The following is an 18,769-nucleotide window of genomic DNA, read 5'->3' on the forward strand; positions in this document are numbered from 1 at the left end:
GTCTTACTACGTCCTAAGACACAAAATGTGAGACCACATTAGTTTCAACACTAGATAAACTAAACAATAAGAATGGTCAGAAGAGTCCTGGTGTTGAAATACATGGGTGACTAACCACTAAATCAAAATTGTCATAGTTAACTTTCTTATAGGATTCATTGTTTATAATATATCATATCACTCGGCTTTCATAGATAAATAAAATAACAAAATTATTTTACTAGTAAACACTCGTGACCAAGTAGGCCCTCCATGTATATAGTGTCGTTCAATATAGAAAATCAATTATAAGCGCGAATTGTGAAAACAACATAAACATGCATTTGTATGTGTTATTTTAGTTTAAAACACATAACAAAGAAATAAACCAGAAGAAGAGATTAATGAAAACTTGAATACCTAGTTGGTAACACAATTAAGTATTAACCGCGATCCTTTCGAATTTCAATTAAGTTTTCTTGAATAATAATGACCTAGCACACAACATAAGTGGATGAAAAAGATTACATTTACAACTAATTGTATCCTAAAGAAAAAACATGTCATCTTGTTGATTGAAACAATCCCATAACAACAAAGAATCTACACCATCAACCCATTGTTGTAAAGAATAATCTCCTTCAACAAAGGAGGATTCTCCACAGGAAGAGTTGGGGTTGATTGAATTTGACTGTTCAAAAGAAAGTGAATTGGAATCACTTTTTGAATTCGACGATGATTTTTCTTGGGCAGTGTTCGTACAGGAATCCACATCGAATATCTTGCACACGCTATCGTAATGACTCTTGGAGTTCATGTCATTTTCAAGTTTTAGCTCATATATCTTTGCACAATCCACTTGGTCATTTTCATTAGTTGACACAATATTGTTGCATTGTTCATTATGGGCTCCCATATGTTTCTTCTCTTCCATAACATGATTTTTGGTATTTGAGTCTACTCCAAGAAGCTTAAGCTTTTTCTTGATTCGAGTATTCCAGTGATTCTTGATTTCGTTATCAGTACGCCCAGGAAAATGTGAGGCTATCTTAGACCATCTACATGTTAAGAATCAGTTAACGTTTAATTGCATATAAAGATAACACCACATAAATAAAGATAAACAACTAGCTAGCTACTTACCTATTACCAAGACGAGCATGAAGTTCAATAATCTGATCCTCTTCGGCTTCTGATAATGTACCTCTTTTGAGATCCGGCCTCAAGTAATTAATCCATCTTAATCTACAACTTTTTCCGCATCTTAGCAAACCTTCATGAAAAACAAAAATTCATAATCCAAATTTCATGCAAAAAGGGGTTTGATCCGCTTTCTAACCATATAACTTTATAGAAGTGTGAATAGCGAAAACACAACACAAAGCTAATACGAAACTCACAGGTTTTGATTTAGTCCAAACGGGTTAGGGTGAGTTTTTGTGTGAAACTTGTGAACATGTTTAGCTAAATAGTCGTGTTTGGGTTGACTTGGTGGGTTCACGGGTTGACCCATTTAAGTTTATAAGTTTTAGACAAAATATTTTTTTATGCAAAAGTAATATGACGAAGATAATTGAATATTGGAAATTAGAAATTAAACACAGTTATTTTATAAATATTTATTTTAGTTTTGTCTCAAATTACAAATTTTGAATACACAAAAAAATGTGTTAAAAGAGTCACATTCTTGTCAACCCGTAAAAAATCACATTGTGTCAAGTTTGTGTGTCTAACATGATTTTCCAGTTCATGCCATATTTGGATATGCCTCTAGACGTTTGATAAGCCAATCCATGAGCATGAACCCTACCATACATCATACGTTGTTTTATACTATAAGAAGAACAAAGAATAAAAAACCTGCAAGCTTAGGAACCATTCGCCAACACTGGATGCCATTGTTGATGATAAAATTCATAAGCTTCCGGTCTTCTTCCATCGTCCATGGCCCTCTTTTCAATCCAGCTCGATCACAACAAGGTTGTCTTCCCATGACACCACAAAACAAACGAATTCCAAAACCGCGCGTTGTGTTCTTGTTGACTTGGTTCGAGCTCTTGTTTTTCCGTACCAGTCCAATAACCAAACAAACCCTTTTATAAACAAAGCTAAGATTCCCGGACAGGCAGTTTATGGATATTATAATTAGCATGTACAGTTTGTTTGGAAAGATTCATGAATATTGTATAATGTGATGGCACCCACTCTTTTAGTTATTTTAAGTTTTGTAGACTCGGATTCTTTTATGTTTGTAATTTGGTAATAACCCACATAGTTTTATTGTGGAGTGAAATGCGGTTTTTGTTCCCGTGATATGTTTAAGGGTATGTTTGGCATAACTAGCTGGTGGCTGTTAGCTGGAAGCTGGTAGCTGTTGGCTGTAGCTTTTTAGATCTATTTAGTTGTTTGACAGAGTAGCTAGAGCTTTTTAGATATATTTGAATATTTGGCAGAGTAGCTGGAACTTTTAATAAAACTAATTGGGTGCCAGCGCGGTGTGGCGGAGTGTGCGCGCAACATGACATAAACCGCATAATCAGTGTCGGTACGTGATTCACTTGATATTAGTGCACGCATAACCCGAATGCAGACGTGTACTTCGTGCAAAGGCAGTAAGCGTGTGATCGGTGATGAAAATCAAGAAACAAAGTTAAACTATACAGTAATTTCAAATAGATAATTTTTTAAACTAGCCTCTTTTGATTTGAAACCCTTTCTGACCTGACACCATTTAAATCTAAAACATGTTTTGACCTGGCCCCTTTTGTGACATTTGTCAATTTCGGGTTATTTTATACTTGTATTCTTAATGTAAACCCGACCCGTTTTGTATCCCGAACCTTTCGATATTATCAAAATGATGAATTTTATATTATATATTTGTTTTATAGTTGTCGGATCTAAAAAAACACCCTTTTGGGTTCTTAAAATGCCCCGAAAACGCTCAAAAACGAACTCTAGGGACTAAAACTACCAAAATGAAGACTTGAAAGACCTATTTGTAGTTTGTGCTTTCTTGAGTCTATATCCAACCCATTTTCATGAAACACCATTTATGAAAGACCCATTCAACTTACCCTATATATACACACCCATCTTCTTCATTTGTGCTTGCTCGTTTCCTCATTTCTCTCTCAAATTCTTGAATTCTAAGGTTGTTCTTCATAGTTTGACTCTCAAGGTCAAACTAAGCTAATCTTTCATTTTAACTAACTTATCGATACTTAAAGCTTGATGTTACAACATATATATAATATACACTCCTTGTTTACCTTCGGTCTTTCATTTCTCCGGTCTCGGCCGGTTGAAATGTCGGGCTAGTAAGGCAAGGTTACATGGAAGACTTTGTAGTCCTTGTTTATATATTTAACAAATCTAACCATATAACTTGTTATACTTGCTTAACTTCTGCATATTTTAGTTTATTGTTCATGTTTGTCAAGTTCCATGGTATTGGGTATGTGGTGACTAGCCTCGGTTTCATCCCGTGTTGAGAACCGAACCAAAAACCAAACTTTCGTTTAAAAGCTTTATTGTTAACTTTTTGAATGTAAAACTTGAGTATTATTATTTATAAGTTACTTTACAAGTTCCATGGTAATTGGGTATGTGGTAACCATCCTCGGTCTTATTCCGAGTCAAGGACCGAACCAAAAACCGAACTAAACCAAGTTCACTCGCTTAAGACACACAAGTGTGTTTTTAGCCACCAAAACTCATATTTTTCTTCAAGATTATATTTTAAATCAATTTTAGTTAATTTCTAAACATACTTGGCATGTCGGTAACCAACTTGATCTTATAACAAGTTCGGACCGATAAAGTCGTATACTCGCTTAACGAACGTTAAGGTTCTTCACAATAGAACTACATACTTGGTTAAGTACATTTTGATTTTATTGAGTTATCTCATAACATTTATTATTTTGGGAAGTTAACTTTGAGCTTGGTCAATTATCAAGTCTCGAACCGACAAACCCGAACACTCATTTAAACCTCGTTTTGGTATTCTTATAACCCAGGGTTTTGCAATATTGCATTTTAACCCACATTATTACTTAATGTAACATCCTAAAATTTATAATGTTGAATAAAGAAAGTTATGTTAGTGATTTCGCGTTTTAATTATTAATATCGAGTAGGAGCGGGTCATGGACTTGGATTAATTGAGATAGGATAAATGAGAATGGGATTTCAAGGATATAAATACCCCCAAAATCCCAAAATATCTCATTTCTCACCAAACTCCACACACACTCCACACACTCCTCAAAACACACACATACTAACCGATCAAGATTCGAAGCCGAGACCCGAGATTTTGTTGATAGATCTGAGTTGGTAAGGTAAGAACAAATCCACCAAAGCTTATAGTACTGAAAATGGTTAGGATTTGATGGGTTAACCGGACCCGAAACCCAAACTGCCCAAATCGGACCCCTAAAACGTCGATTTTAGGCCGATTTGATGGTTGGGATTTGTAGGCGCCGATCATACGATTCCGTGGGTACCAAAATCGAGTTATTTGGCTAAGTAACGAAGGATTTATGGGCAAACAGATCTGCAGCGCGATAACTTCGCCTGATGAACTTCGCCTTCAAGCGTAACTTCGCCTTCAAGCGTAACTTCGCCTAAGGATAACTTCGCCTACGGCCAAGTTCGCCTAAGGTATAACTTCGCCTGAAGCCAAGTTCGCCTAAGGTTTAACTTCGCCTGAAGCCAAGTTCGCCTAAGGTTTAACTTCGCCTGAAGCCAAGTTCGCCTAAGGTTTAACTTCGCCTGAAGCGAAGTTCGTTTATAAAATAAATTAAAAACCTAATGGAAAATGTGTTAAGGTAGTTATCGAAAATAAAATTTTTCCAAGCTGACCTGGCAGCTTAACCCCAGCCAGGGGCTCTGCCCCTTGGACCCCGCTAGGGGCTGCCGCCCCTAGAACCCCGCTGCCAGGGGCGCTGCCCCCGGACCCCCGTTCGTTGTGGGTCATATATAGATAGAAATACAAAACGAGTAGTAGTAGTTAATTGATATGTGTAAATATTATACAGTTAGCTGAGCCCAGTTAAAGAAAGGAATTACGATCAACGGCGAGCGTAACAGGATCCAGGTGAGTTTCTAGCCCCATTCCTTGTTATGTTTTCGGGGCTGTGTGCATACTTGATGTGTTGTTAATACATTTATCCTAAGTGATAAGTGTATGCCATATGTGATATATGTGATATGTATGAATGATTGCTTGATGGTACGTGAACGATCTTCGGATATTGCACGTACTGTCAGGTTGTAACGTTATAAATATGGTAAGTATGTTATGTATGAACGATTGCTTGATGGTACGTGAACGATCTTCGGATATTGCACGTACTGTCAGGTTGTAACGTTATAAATATGGTAAGTATGATATGTATGAATGATTGCTTGATGGTACGTGAACGATCTTCGGATATTGCACGTACTGTCAGGTTGTAACGTTATAAATATGGTAAGTATGATAGGTATGAACGATTGCTTGATGGTACGTGAACGATCTTCGGATATTGCACGTACTGTCAGGTTGTAACGTTATAAATATGGCAAGTATGATATGTATGTTTATGTGTATGAACGTAATAAAGTTAATAAAAGAAGGAAATGACGGTTGTATGGTTGTATGGTTACGAAAAGGGTACCGAGCCCTAATAATACTCGAGGTATGATGTATGGTTGTATGGTAACGAAGAGGGAATCGAACCCTACTAATATTCGAAAACAAGGGACCAGACCCTAATAATATCTGTGATGTTAGGGACCAGACCCTAATAATATCTGTGATGTTAGGGACCAGACCCTTATAATATCTGTGATGTTAGGGACCAGACCCTTATAATATCTGTGATGTTAGGGACCAGACCCTTATAATATCTGTGATGTTAGGGACCAGACCCTTATAATATCTGTGAGGTTATAGGGCGAAAGGCTCTTTAAAACGTATGATTATGAATGTAAAGAAAGTATGTAAATAAGAAAGAAAGTATGTAAGTAAGAATGAAGGCATGAGTACTTATGTGTGTATGAAAGAAAGTTATGAGGTTAAGTACGTATGTATGTAATAAGGTATTGTATGGTATTGTATGATTAACTAGAACTCACTCAGCGTAGCTGACTTTTAGTATGCACGCAGGTGAGTAGGTTGAGACAGCTGGCTTGAGTGGAGGACACATGGCAGAAGACTAAAGCCTGGCATCTGAAGATCTGATATGTTTTATAAGTTATGTTTTGATTTTGAAAGACAAGAGGAATGTTTTAAGACATGATTATGAATCGATATGTAATGTTTTATGAAAGTTTTATATTCCGCGTAAAGTTTTTAATTAACTCTGATATTTAGAACTGTGTTTATGAGTAAATCCAACACGAAAGTAGGGTTACCGGTAACGGGGCCTTACACTTAACATAGGTTGAGTGAAAAAAAAACTAACAAATAGAATACCGAGACCCGATTTCGAGTAAACTTATTTTACAAAACTCGTTTATTTAATTTCTCAAATATTTACATTTTAAATCCTAAACTTTATTTATTTACTTTATTTGTCATGTATTTTATTTTAAACCCTTCCAAGACTACCTACTAACACAAGACCCGTTTAATATAGGTCTTGCTCGTTAAACCGATCTCTCCGATTATTCACGACACTATCTTTCAAGTTACTTGTTAATGTGAGTACTTTTTTATCCCCCGTTTTTCATGGCATTGCATACTTATTCAAATTCAAATGATTTATACTTGATTCTTAAACCACAACACTTATTGTATATGTTTACTTAAATAAATGCTCGATTTGGTGTTATATGCTTTACATGATTATGTGCAAATTCCTAAATGATAAGGCGGGTAGCCTCTTGAATGCTAAGGCGGGTAGCCTTATCAAAGTATGATCATACGTTAATTCCGAGTATATATGGTATCCCCATATAGAAAGGTGTCGTTAATGGATTCTTATTGACGATTTCATTATTGTCGTCAATGTATTCTTATTGACGGTTCGTCAATGTATTCTTATTGACGGTTTTATTATCTAAATTGTGCTATTATTTATTGTTTTTATATACTAGTTGTGGATTTCATACTATATACTTATTATCCAAAACTATGAAAATTGCTCACCAACCTTTGTGTTGACAAACTCTATTTTATGCAATGTTACAGGTTTGATGTTAGCTTGATTGGATTAATTGAAGAAACTTATCATCTTGGCTTTAGGATGTTAGAAAATGAAAGAACAAGTTATTTGTTTATCTATCTATTTGGCATTTTGTATGAACAATTGTTGTGTTATTTATGATGATATGGATTTAAATGAATTGTTTAAATATTGTAACTTTATAGTGTCGTTGTGCAATGAGCAATCATGTCGCGCCTCGACGTTTCCGCCTTCATTGGTCGGGTTGTGACACCTTTCGATTCAAAACCGTACAGACATGAACCGAACTAAATTAACCATTTTTTATCGTCTCGTTCCGACCCTAATTTGGTCTTACACATGACCCGAGCTTGTCTGACTCGAATTGTTGCCAATCATAACTGGTAAAGAAGTATATCAATATCATACTCAAATTAAAGAGAATACAATGCTCTTTTTTATGATGTATTTGTTTAAAAAAATATTAACGTGTGAAAAAGTTATGGACTTTTAAAGAGTCATGGGGTAGTTAGTTTTGAATAAGGGTAAAATATGTAACTGTTATATAAATTAACAAAAGTTGATGAAAGTTCAAGTACCAAAATTGTAAATTCAAATGTAAAAGCTTCTAGTTTTCCTCAAACGCTAGTATTAGTGACGTTTAAAAAAGGAGCTTCTTTCTCCAAAATTAAAAGATTCAAGCTCCTTCAACCAAACAAAGATTTTAATTAAGTAGGAGTTTTTTCTTAAAAACTTGAAACTTGAAGCCCCTAAAAGCTTCTAAAAGCTCATTGCCAAACATACCCTAAATCTGCGGTTTAGTCAAATAGTTACAAATTTGCAATTTTCGTCCCTGTGGTTTCATTTTACTTGCAATTAAACCCGAATTCACTAATCCCGTTAAGTCTGGTCGTTAAACTCATCAGCGTGCCCTTAACGAGTGGGACAGTTTTGTCCTCGCCCCTCCCACCCCCCCAAAAAAAATACAACCTAGCTCCTCATGTTAGGGGGCTTGCGAATTAGAACTGAGGTTTATTTGAGGAGAAAAGAGACAAAATTGCCCCTCACGTGAGAGGCACGCTGATGGGTTTAACAACCAGGCTTAACAAGGTTAATGAATTCGGGTTTAATTGCAAGTGAAATGAATCCACATGGACGAGAATCGCAAATTTGAAACTATTTGACTAAAACCGCATATTTAGACAAATCACATGGACAAAAACCGCAGTTTACTCTTTATTGTATCAATTTATTTAGTTAAAAAAAGTAACACACTTTATAATTAGGCCAAATTTATAATCAAAATAATAATTATAGCATTTGAAGATAACTTATACCTTAAAACTAAATCTTAGACTTTATCTCATGGTGTAAAAATTTAATAACCATTATTTAGCGAAGTATGACATGCCAATTAAATGCTTGAAGAGCATATGTATTCAATTTGTGCTTAACCGTTTCTGTTCCTTGCTTATCCGACATATCTCTAGGCCATGTGTGACATGAGAGGTTAAAGCCGTTACGTTATAAGAGCATGAGCGTGAAGTTCATATGTGTCTTTGGAGTGGAAATGAATCAATGATTGAAGGACAATAAGAAGAATTATACATTGCATATGTTTTTGACTAAAAAAAGGTGATGATAATGCGATGGAAAATGCTCCGTTCAGAGACATTAACCATTTACGAATGGTCTTACACAATGCCTCAACAAATTAATTAAAATTATATTCGTTTAGCCCTTAAAGAGCTGGCCAGTTTTGTCTTTGGAGGGAAACTCTTTATGCACCATAGATACCATTTTTGCATTCATTGATTGGTGTATTTAATTAATAGTTATGAGGTTGGTTTTTAGTTTTGTCGATAAACATGTTGCTTCTTTATAGTTTCTTGATAGAAATGGGACATGAGTGGAGTTGACGGCCGGCTAATTTTTTGGTCAAAGAGATCATCACTTGAAGCGGAAAAATGTTTGTTTAAGTCCTGCTAGGAAAACTAGAAAACAAGTATCAACAACGGATGATTTTATGTTTTGTTGTGAGTGGTGATTGATGAAAAAACGACGTGGTTTCGTTCATGTGGTTTGTCCGAACCTGTGGTTTTAGTTCAATACTTTCAATTTTGCGATTTGTCCCTGTGGTTTCATTTCACTTGAAATTAAACCCGAATTGACTAATCCCGTTAAGTCTGTTCGTTAAACCCATCAGCGTGTCCTTTGAGTGAGGGGCAGTTTTGTCATTTTCTCCCCCCAAAATACACCCCAGCCCCTCACATGAAGGGGCTTGCGAATTAGGACTGGGTTTATTTTTGAAAAAAAAGGACAAAACTGCCCCTCACGTGAAGGACACGCTGATGGGTTTAACGACCAGACATAAGGGAATTAGTGATTTCTCACAATAAAAGCTTTATGCTTTGTAGCTAGCGGTGATCGGTAAAAATCCGATAGGAATCTTGGCTTAGTCTTGACTAATGTTTCACATATGCAATTATGGAGTCAACAACATTAAACATGAAGTGACAGGCATGAAATGAACCCTTAAATAAACAAGTACTTATGTTCTTTGGTGAACATGTAATACTTTATATGAACAGCCAAAAAGAAAATACATGTTGCAAAGGACATGTCACAAAGCGAGTCGGGTTTGACATGTAGTGCATTAATATAATTCAACTTGTTGCACGTAGCTTGGTGCTTGTCAAGTCCTAACAGATTTTAAATAACCAAAAGCCTATTGACTCGATCAAAAATATTTCAACAAAGAAAGAAATATCAAGCAATAATACTATAATATATATATGTACAAGATAAAGATCAAAGTAGAAAATAAGAAGAAAACAAACATAACGATATCGAATGGTTCAAACAAGAATGTTTCAAACATTATCTTACATTCACTTCATGGAGAACCAAATCCACCATCAAGGTTATCTTTTCGGTTTACATCGGGCAATAACTTTTAACTTTGGAGCGACACTACAAAGACATGATTATCATGGATGACTAGCTACCATTGACATACATTGCTAACTACAGAAAACCTATAAAAACCTAAAATATAGGAAAAAGAAATTGTTTAAAAACCTATCGGTAGTCGATGACTGCCGATGGACACCATATCCCAGATAAAACTACCACATACAGATTAACTTATATAGTGTGCAATTGTGCATTTTAAAACGTTACAATAAACAATTTGGTGGATCCAAATAAATTTAGTATTTTTCATAAAGAAAAACATTTATAAAATCAAGTTTTCAATAAATAATTTTATTTGTGGTTTTTCGTCCATCGTATCATTTGAGAATTGAAACATTACTTAGAGCATTTTGATTGGTAGGGAGATGAGACCATAACGTTTTGATTCCGTAATTATTCCTTCAATTATTGATATATATTTTTTAAAATTAAATAACTCCTTAACATTAAATAACCTTTTTTTTATTAATAGCTAATTTTTATTTTTCACCTTATCCGGTCTTTACTAAATAACACAAACATTTTTACCATTGCACAACAAAAGTCAAGAGGTGTAGCTTAATTTAAATAAAAAATCTAAACTCCCCACACCCACACCCACACCCACACCCACACCCACACCCACACCCAAACTGAAAAAGTTCATCTAAATTCAAAAACTAAACACATGAAGCTAAATCGACATTTCTTGGGTTATTTTTTTAACAAGTACAGCAGGGGAAAATCTCAACAATCTAGTGTTACAAATCCTTCTTATTTTTTAAAACCTATTTTAACCCTTACCTTTATTTTAGTTTAAAAAATAGGATGTTATTAGGCTATTGTCACTGTGGTAAGACGGATCGGGTGTCAGTCTCCCTAATATATAATGCTATGGGGTGGTCCCGATGCGTTGCGCCGGTATTTTACTTTCTTATCTAAACATTTCTATTAAAAAAAACAAAAAAGGAAAAAACAATAACATGCGAGTAAGTTTCGAACCTGGAAACTAAGAAATTGTAACAAAACGTCGTTAACATTTGCCATCACACCACCTTACATTTTTTACGATAGATTAAGTTTCTAATGTGTAAATACAAAAAGTGCTGCTGTTTTTTAGAAAAAAAAACACCAAAGATTAATCTAGTATGGTTCGAACCCTGGTCTACTAGTTTACACGCAATAGACTTACCACCACACCATCTTAATTACTTGTTATTTTCCTTAGTTTCAATATTATAAATACAAAAACAGAATTTGAAATATTATATAAAAAAGAAAACCTTTACTGACCTCCACACTTTTACTGCATCAATTAGGTTTGCTATTATATGTAGTATAATATTTAGTTGTTTTTTTTTTTTTGAAAAGCCAAATATATTAAATAAACAAAGAGGAACCACTTACAAGAGGCAAGTAGCCTAGAAAAACGGAAATGCTAAGCAACAAAGTTTATAAAGGGGAAATTAACGAAATTAAACTGACACCACTTCTCCCAGTCGAGACTAATCCTTTTGCTCCTTTGCTTGACCCATTAGAAAGACGGCGATCTGATTTCAAACATCATCTTGGACATCGACAAGGGTGTGTTATGAAAGACTACATCATTCCTCAGCAACCAAATCATCCAGCATGTCGTCGTCAAAACAGACTGAACCGTCCAACACATCTATTAGTGGAAAGCCCAAACTAAAGCCCAATTAAATCGACGGTAGTAGATGAAGGCCCACCATCCAATGCCTACACACCTGCTTCACAGAATAATTAAATTACCCAAATTATAGCCGTTGTAATAACAAAAGAAACGCAATTCAAAATTTCAGCCGTTATGTCCATTCAGTAAAATCGTTCTCTGCAAGACAACAGGCGATCTAATAACCCTGAGAAGATGGTGGATGAGCAACCGAAACAATCCGAAACCGGGACCTGTTTACTCAGCCCCGGGTTTAGATCCACGGCCGCGATGGCCGGCTGGGACGAAGAAGCACTGTTAATGGCTTCACTTGTTGTCGAAGACACGCCGGTTCGTGATTCCAAGCAGCGGAGACGGTCCGATCCGATGTTCAAAACCCCACCTAGTAATTCTAGAAGGTACCACCAAACCCTAATTAGTTATTATAAATAATAATAATAATAATAATAATAATCAGTTGGTTTGGGTCAGAGATTTTAACTAAATGGGTTGACAAATTCAAAGAAATGGGTCGATGTTATTTTCAGGTCAAAATGGGTCGACAAATTTGAAATTCCATCTTGTTATTTTCGGGGAAAAATGGGTCGACAAATTCAAAGAAATGGGTCGATGTGGGTTAGTGTACTAAGGAAATGTGGAAGGTTTCGGATCGGAACGGTTTCCGCACGAGACAGGGTTCGTCACGAAACGGGGTTCAGATTGGAACGGGTTCGGTTTAGGTTTCAAGCCAACACGAGTTTTCACACGGGGCGGGTTGAGTTTTGCTTTCTTTTGTTTCATTTTGGTCGATTACGGACTCATTTTTGGTTTTTTGTTTCGCTTTTTTTTTCCTTTTTTCTTCCGTTTTTTCAGTTTCGTTTTTGTTTAGGTTCAATTTTTAGTTTCGTTTTGATCGATTTTTTCGATTTCGATTGATTTGGTTCAGTTTTGGCTTTTTGTTTCATTTTCGTCGATTTTTTCGGTTTTGGTTCGATTTCTCGGTGGGTTTTTTTATTTTTTTATTTTTTTTGGAACGAGGACAACGGAGATAACATTTTAGTTTTTTTACTTTTTTTGTTTTAGGAAACGTAGAGATCAGAAGAAGAGTCCTGTTTCAAAATTTGTGAATGTTCTTGATCTTGCTGAACAAGAAGGTTTGGTTACAATTTTTTGCCCTAATTTGGTGATATTTCACAAAATTGAACCCTAATTTGGTTTAATTTGTTAATAGAAACTTTAGAAGAGAAGAAAGAACCGAAGATTGATGCGGATGCTAATGGTAAAAGGGCTGAGAAATCGAATGAGTCGAGCTCTGGAAACGCCTTGATTCCGTGCATGGATCGACTTCGTGAAGAACTCTCATGTGCAGTAAGTGATTCGGCTTCTTTAATGTAAAGATGCAGTCTGATTTTTTATAATCTTTAACTGGGAGTATGTTTCTGCGTTTTACAGATTTGTTTAGAAATTTGTTTTGAACCGAGTACGACTTCTTGCGGGCACAGGTACAGTTCATAATTTGCTTTATCAACCATTATTAGTTATGTTAGGGTTTTAATTTAACTTTGGAATCATGCAGTTTTTGCAAAAAATGTTTGAGATCTGCGGCGGATAAGTGTGGCAAGCGCTGCCCGAAATGCAGGCAACTCATCAGGTACTGCGGTACACCTGGTTTTACGCCAGGTGATTGAAACCGTTTTTATAAGTATTCATAATGGATTAATGTAAATCTTTGGTTTGTGTGTTTCAGCAATGGAAGATCTTACACCATCAATACAGTTCTATGGAACACGATACAGCTTTTGTTTCCACAAGAAATAGAGGCAAGAAAGGTATCGGTCGGAAATTCAACCACCTCAGAATCTTTCGACCTCCTAAGCCCGCCGCCAAGACGAAGGAACCAATACCGGAGTGTAATTCAAGCGTTAAATAGTCCCGAGGGAGAACAGTTAAGTTTGGAAAGGAGGCGGAGGACGGGCGGTAATAGCAACCACAACCGCAATTTGAGACACCAAAGTTTCCGTCCTGCTTCTGTTGTATTACTGAACAGTAGAGAGGCTGGAGATGATAGTGTGAGCAGGAGGAGGAGGCGACGGGAGGCGGTGGTGCCGCCACCGCGGGAGGATGAGGATGCTGCTTTGGCTCTGAGATTGCAGCGAGAGGAGTTTATGGGGGCGTTTGGAGGGCCTGAAGCACCGCAACAAGAGCAACAACGTGGAGGAAGCTCGGTTGCAACAGCTTCTAGTAATTTGAGGGCAATGGCATCTAGAGCCATTCGTCTTCGTAATCTTCGTGGCCGGTGAATTTAAGACTTGTTAGCTGTTTTGGTCACAATTTCTGTGATAAAGTAAATGACCAGGTGTTATTTCTTCTGTTACTAATTTCATTTGAAGGTCAAGCATACTTGAAACTGTGTCTTGTGGTTTTTGGTTGGCATATTTTGACTTATTATGTAATCATTTTGGGTGAAATTCTTTTTATGTTTCTTTTAATCTTCTTAACTGTAACCATATTAGTGAGAATGAAAACACATTTGATACCTTCATAGTTTTGGATGAAGTTAAAGCAAATGAACCAGAAATACATCACACAAAAGCTTGTTTAACACCCAACAATATAACCAAACCGCAATTTCCTTGCCATAACCAACCCATCCCGGCATTGACTCTCCTAATTTGATGCCAATCTAGATAGATCATAACCAGTAGAGCAAATGATTTCGAGAAAGACCTTGAATTGTACAATACAACAAACAGCCTTGAATTGTACATCAGTACAATGTTACAATATTGTTTGTTACAAGGGAAAGAACAAATATGTCCACAACGATATCAATCAACACGGAGGTAAGTAGTATCTCTCATAACTCAACTATATGCTAACATGACCGTGTATCATACAAAAACCAGAACAAAACCTGAATGATATCTTTCAGTTTGCTTAATATGAGAACTCATGGCCTCTAAGTGAGATATATTTCTTAACCCATATAGCAATGTCTTCTGCACACGCCTGCGCTTCAGGTGTCCTTAGAAGCATATCTAGAGTAGCAAATTCATGAACACAGTCCTTGTAATCCAGAACTGGTGCATCTACATTCACCTTCTTTAGCTCCTGTGCGTACGCAATAGCGCGATCCCTCATCCAATCATGTTCTGCGACAACGGTTAGTGTAGGTGGCATTTGTTTTAACGGGGGGGCGCCTCTGTTGGGAGTGAGGGGATTGGCTGCAGGATGGTCCAGGTTAAACTCATCTTCTGGGAGGAAGAGTCTCCATGCCAGTATGCCCATTGACTTGTCAAAGAAATAAGAGTTTGATAGTTTTATTTCCGATCGTGTGGGTGCGTTTCCAATAAAGAACGGGTACATTAACACCTGAGCCACCACTTTAAGTGGAGATAATAATGTACCAGATTCGACTGATTTTCGAGCCACATAATCAGCAATGTTTCCACCACAACTCACTCCAAGAAGAACACATCTGTATGCAATATTCACCAATAATTGAAAATTTGAAACCAACTATTAACTAATTGAAAATGATAATAATAAAAATAATCTACCTGGATGGATCTCCATGTGCAGCAAGCCACGGCTCGACCAACGATGCCCCAAACGCATCCACAACATGCCCTTGAACATCCGCCTTCCTCAACTCAACTTTCTTCCCAAACGACTTCCCACACTCCGCCAAATTCACTTGTTTTGCAAGCCAATGCAGCACTCTCATCCCATCCTCAAAAGCAGCCGGATACCGATTCTCAGGCGCCAGCCTGTACCCAACCGCCACCACAATCACATCACACACCTTCGCAATCCTCCGACAAAAAAAATCATTCGCCACCGAATCACAACTTCCCGCCACAAACCCCCCTCCATGAAACTGAACCATTAAAGGCAGCTTCCTACACTTATGAGTAAACGGCGTATAGCCTCTGTAAGCACAACTTTCCAATTCCATACTGCAACTATTCCTCCTATTACCTTGAGTAGAAGCAACATTACACGTTTCAGGGGAGCCGTAGCTGTAGCGGCGAGGGATGCGGTTGTCAGAATTGCTAGGGAAGGACCTGGATTCTAATCCGGATCCGGATCGCTTGGTTCGAACATCTGGCTTTACGAGGCACGAATCGGGAAGGAAGATGCGAATGGAGAGTGAGGAAGAAGGATCTATGTGAATGTCTTTGGTGGCAACGCCGTCGGTGAAGACAGGATTTGCAGGCGCAGTGGTGTCTTCAGGGCGAGATGTGACGCCGAATGAGGTATCGGTTAAATTAGGGTTTTGGATTCGGTTCTGTAACCGTCGCTTTAATATTAATTTGAAAAACAGACTGTATAATTTAACACTGACGCTAGGCATTTCTAATTGATCGGACAAACCCTAATTAATTGATTAATTATAATTAATTAATAGCATACAGTAGTTTACCTTACCTTACCTCACTCTATCAAACAATGTGAATGGATTGATTTACCATTAATGTGATTCCAGATTGTGGTTGAGTGTTGATGAAGAAGAAGCTTGGTTCTTCAATGGCGGATGAAGAGAGAGAGTGATGAAAAGGGGTAAATGATCGTGCCAGGCGCGCACACACACATTTGCGCTGTGTCGTGTTTTGGCATTTTGTTTGAATCTCGGTTTAGGTGGATATTAGCAACGAATTGAGCCGAGACTTGTGTAAAGGTTGTCGGCTCGAGTCAAATTCACTCGGGTTTTGTTTCATCGTGTGTTACGTCATAAAGCTCTACTCTTGTGGTGACACAACGTATATCAAGTGGTAGTCGGCGAGAAATTCATTTATGTTTGTTTGTTTAATAACGGAACGAGCATGAACAAAACAAATGTGTTCGTTTAATTAAATGAACGAGCATGAACACATTTTCCGTTCTTTCGTTGCTTACTTATGCTCGTTGATGTCTGTTTATTTGTGTTCGTTTAGGTGTTTTCATTTATGTTCGTTTATGTTTGTTTGTCTTCATTTATAATTGCTCATATATGTTCGTTTATCTTTGCTCAATTATGTTCATTTAGATTTTAAACAAACGAACATTAACGAAAATAAATGTTCATTTTTAAAACAAACAAACACGAACATAAATATTTGTTCGATTAATTGTTCATTTTCGTTTAAAGTTAAATGAATGAACGCGAGTATGCCCTTGTTCGTGTTCGTTCGATTCGTTTATAGGTTTTCATTATTCACATTGATTAATTAATCGGTCTCAACCTCTAGGCTATGCCGATTTTATTTGTGTTCGTGAACCGTTCGTGAACACATTCATTTCCTTAATGAACGAATACGAACATAATATCTCGTTCGATAAGTGTTCGTGAACCGTTCGTTCAGTTCGTTTACAACTCTATGTGTGTACATAGTGTAAAATGCTGCTAGTGGAAGGTAATGATAGAATACGTCGCACGTCTTGGTATGATGGTTTGTGCTTTACGTGTTGTACAATTGAATGTACAACGCCTTTTTAAATTTCAATCAACAATAATCTCTGATTTAATTTACAAGGTCATGGTTAAGAGATTTAAGTTTGGTTATAATAATAGTTAGGAGATTTGATTGGCTGTATGTTTCTAAAGAGATAAGGAAAGCACACATTTTCAATATTTTCAGACTCGGTCCGGACACCTTATCAGGTTAAGGGTCAGACTGATCCGAAAGAACGGGCAGGTATTTGACTCGGATAACGTCATAAATAATTTAATTATATATTTATATATATGTGTGTGTATGATTCATATACATATAAATAACAATAATGACCAAAAATAATAATAATAACAAACTTTAATGTTTGTTTATGTTTTATAAATTGCTTTTTGAATATTCATGATTTTTGTTTGATAAAAAAAACATCAATAAAACATGGTTGGTTGGCTCATGGGGTAATTATTATTAGTAGAATCCTGGAATGCATGTTTCATTTTGGATTTAATGAAAAAATAGGTTTTAAGGGTCACCAAGTCTGGGCCGACCGCCACCTGCAAAACCCGATCGGGTTTTTAGAAAACAGCCCAGATACCTTGACCTGACAACTTTTATTTTAGCATATATGAGGCTGATAATCGAATTTTACAATGACACGCAACTTTTATTTTAGCATCTTGATAATAATCTTGATCAAATCTCTTAGTAAAAGCAGGATTTATGAATAAATCTCACTTGATGGAAAAATTATTTTAAAAGTACATGATTCCATGGTAAATCATTGGTATATGAAACATCGCTAGGTTAAAATCTCACTAAATTGTACGTGCTTCTTTAATAATAATATTATTAATAATAATAGTAATAATAACAATAATCAAGATTCAAAGTAAAAAACAAAAAGAACACTTGCTATATAACTAAATATCATGATTCATGACATCACATGAACCAATAGTATAGAGCTGCAAACATCATGAATGGGTAGATCTTGGAACATCTCATTTGTTGTGAATCACTTGTGCCTGGATTATTCTTAGACGTGGTGGTTAAACAGGAGATCGGATTGACACGTTGACCACACCTCGCCGGTAATTCTTGTGCCTGAGTGACGTTAATACCAGCTCGCTCAGCATTTTTCGTTCCTTGATTAGTTATCATACTACATAGGCACTCCGGGTTAGACTTAATCACCGATTTTAGAGGATCGCAACAGCTGTCAGGTGGATCTCGTCCCTGTTGCTGGTTGTTTAGGTAACTAAGGCATGGAGTGAGTTGATTAATACACGTTGACCCGCCACCATTGTTGCCACCGTTATTGCCACCATTGTTGCCACCATTACTGTCAACGTTGTTGCCACCATTATTGCCACCATTGTTGCCACCAGTGCTGCCACCCATGCTGCCATCAATGATGCCACCAATGATGCCACCAATGGTGCTACCATTGTTGCCTCCAATGATGCCTTGAGCGTGTGCGTTTTCAAAGAATACCCCTGCCATGGTGATCATCATCATAATTATCATAGCGCGCATACACTTAAACATCTTCATGTTGAATACTGTGTTTT

At 36.7% G+C, this 18,769-nt stretch overlaps 3 protein-coding genes across 3 annotated transcripts; 1 reads left to right on the forward strand and 2 right to left on the reverse strand.

Moving 5' to 3' along the window:
• Positions 1-526: 526 nt before the first annotated feature.
• On the reverse strand, positions 527-1,972 carry LOC143612540 (myb-related protein 315-like). Its single transcript, XM_077086501.1, has 3 exons — positions 1,840-1,972; positions 1,123-1,252; positions 527-1,037 (listed from the first exon to the last, which is right to left on the reverse strand). The coding sequence occupies exons 1-3, from the start codon at positions 1,970-1,972 to the stop codon at positions 527-529; spliced, it is 774 nt and encodes a 257-aa protein (XP_076942616.1).
• A 9,962-nt stretch (positions 1,973-11,934) lies between these two features.
• Positions 11,935-14,131, forward strand: LOC143612542 (uncharacterized). The gene is made up of 6 exons (XM_077086502.1): positions 11,935-12,182; positions 12,847-12,917; positions 12,995-13,131; positions 13,216-13,265; positions 13,340-13,414; positions 13,511-14,131. The coding sequence occupies exons 1-6, from the start codon at positions 11,980-11,982 to the stop codon at positions 14,061-14,063; spliced, it is 1,089 nt and encodes a 362-aa protein (XP_076942617.1). The 5' UTR covers positions 11,935-11,979; the 3' UTR covers positions 14,064-14,131.
• A 430-nt stretch (positions 14,132-14,561) lies between these two features.
• On the reverse strand, positions 14,562-16,120 carry LOC143612531 (putative carboxylesterase 16). The gene is made up of 2 exons (XM_077086496.1): positions 15,324-16,120; positions 14,562-15,241 (listed from the first exon to the last, which is right to left on the reverse strand). The coding sequence occupies exons 1-2, from the start codon at positions 16,118-16,120 to the stop codon at positions 14,701-14,703; spliced, it is 1,338 nt and encodes a 445-aa protein (XP_076942611.1). The 3' UTR covers positions 14,562-14,700.
• Between the last annotated feature and the right edge of the window lie 2,649 nt (positions 16,121-18,769).

Source organism: Bidens hawaiensis, unplaced genomic scaffold (genome assembly GCF_021521415.1).
Source record: "Bidens hawaiensis isolate Kalapana, Puna unplaced genomic scaffold, B.hawaiensis_p1.1 tig00034742_1, whole genome shotgun sequence".
In the NCBI taxonomy this organism is placed as follows: domain Eukaryota; kingdom Viridiplantae; phylum Streptophyta; class Magnoliopsida; order Asterales; family Asteraceae; genus Bidens; species Bidens hawaiensis.

Excerpts from the sequence above, each read along its gene's own strand:
- LOC143612540 (XM_077086501.1), bottom strand. The coding sequence starts at position 1,972 with ATGGGAAGACAACCTTGTTGTGATCGAGCTGGATTGAAAAGAGGGCCA. Across the intron at positions 1,253-1,839 it reads AATGGTTCCTAAGCTTGCAG|GTTTGCTAAGATGCGGAAAA; the intron begins GTTTTTTATTCT and ends TTTTTCATGAAG. Across the intron at positions 1,038-1,122 it reads CATGCTCGTCTTGGTAATAG|ATGGTCTAAGATAGCCTCAC; the intron begins GTAAGTAGCTAG and ends CTTAACATGTAG.
- LOC143612542 (XM_077086502.1), top strand. The coding sequence starts at position 11,980 with ATGGTGGATGAGCAACCGAAACAATCCGAAACCGGGACCTGTTTACTC. Across the intron at positions 12,918-12,994 it reads TGATCTTGCTGAACAAGAAG|AAACTTTAGAAGAGAAGAAA; the intron begins GTTTGGTTACAA and ends ATTTGTTAATAG. Across the intron at positions 13,266-13,339 it reads ACGACTTCTTGCGGGCACAG|TTTTTGCAAAAAATGTTTGA; the intron begins GTACAGTTCATA and ends GGAATCATGCAG.
- LOC143612531 (XM_077086496.1), bottom strand. The coding sequence starts at position 16,120 with ATGCCTAGCGTCAGTGTTAAATTATACAGTCTGTTTTTCAAATTAATA. Across the intron at positions 15,242-15,323 it reads GCACATGGAGATCCATCCAG|ATGTGTTCTTCTTGGAGTGA; the intron begins GTAGATTATTTT and ends TATTGCATACAG.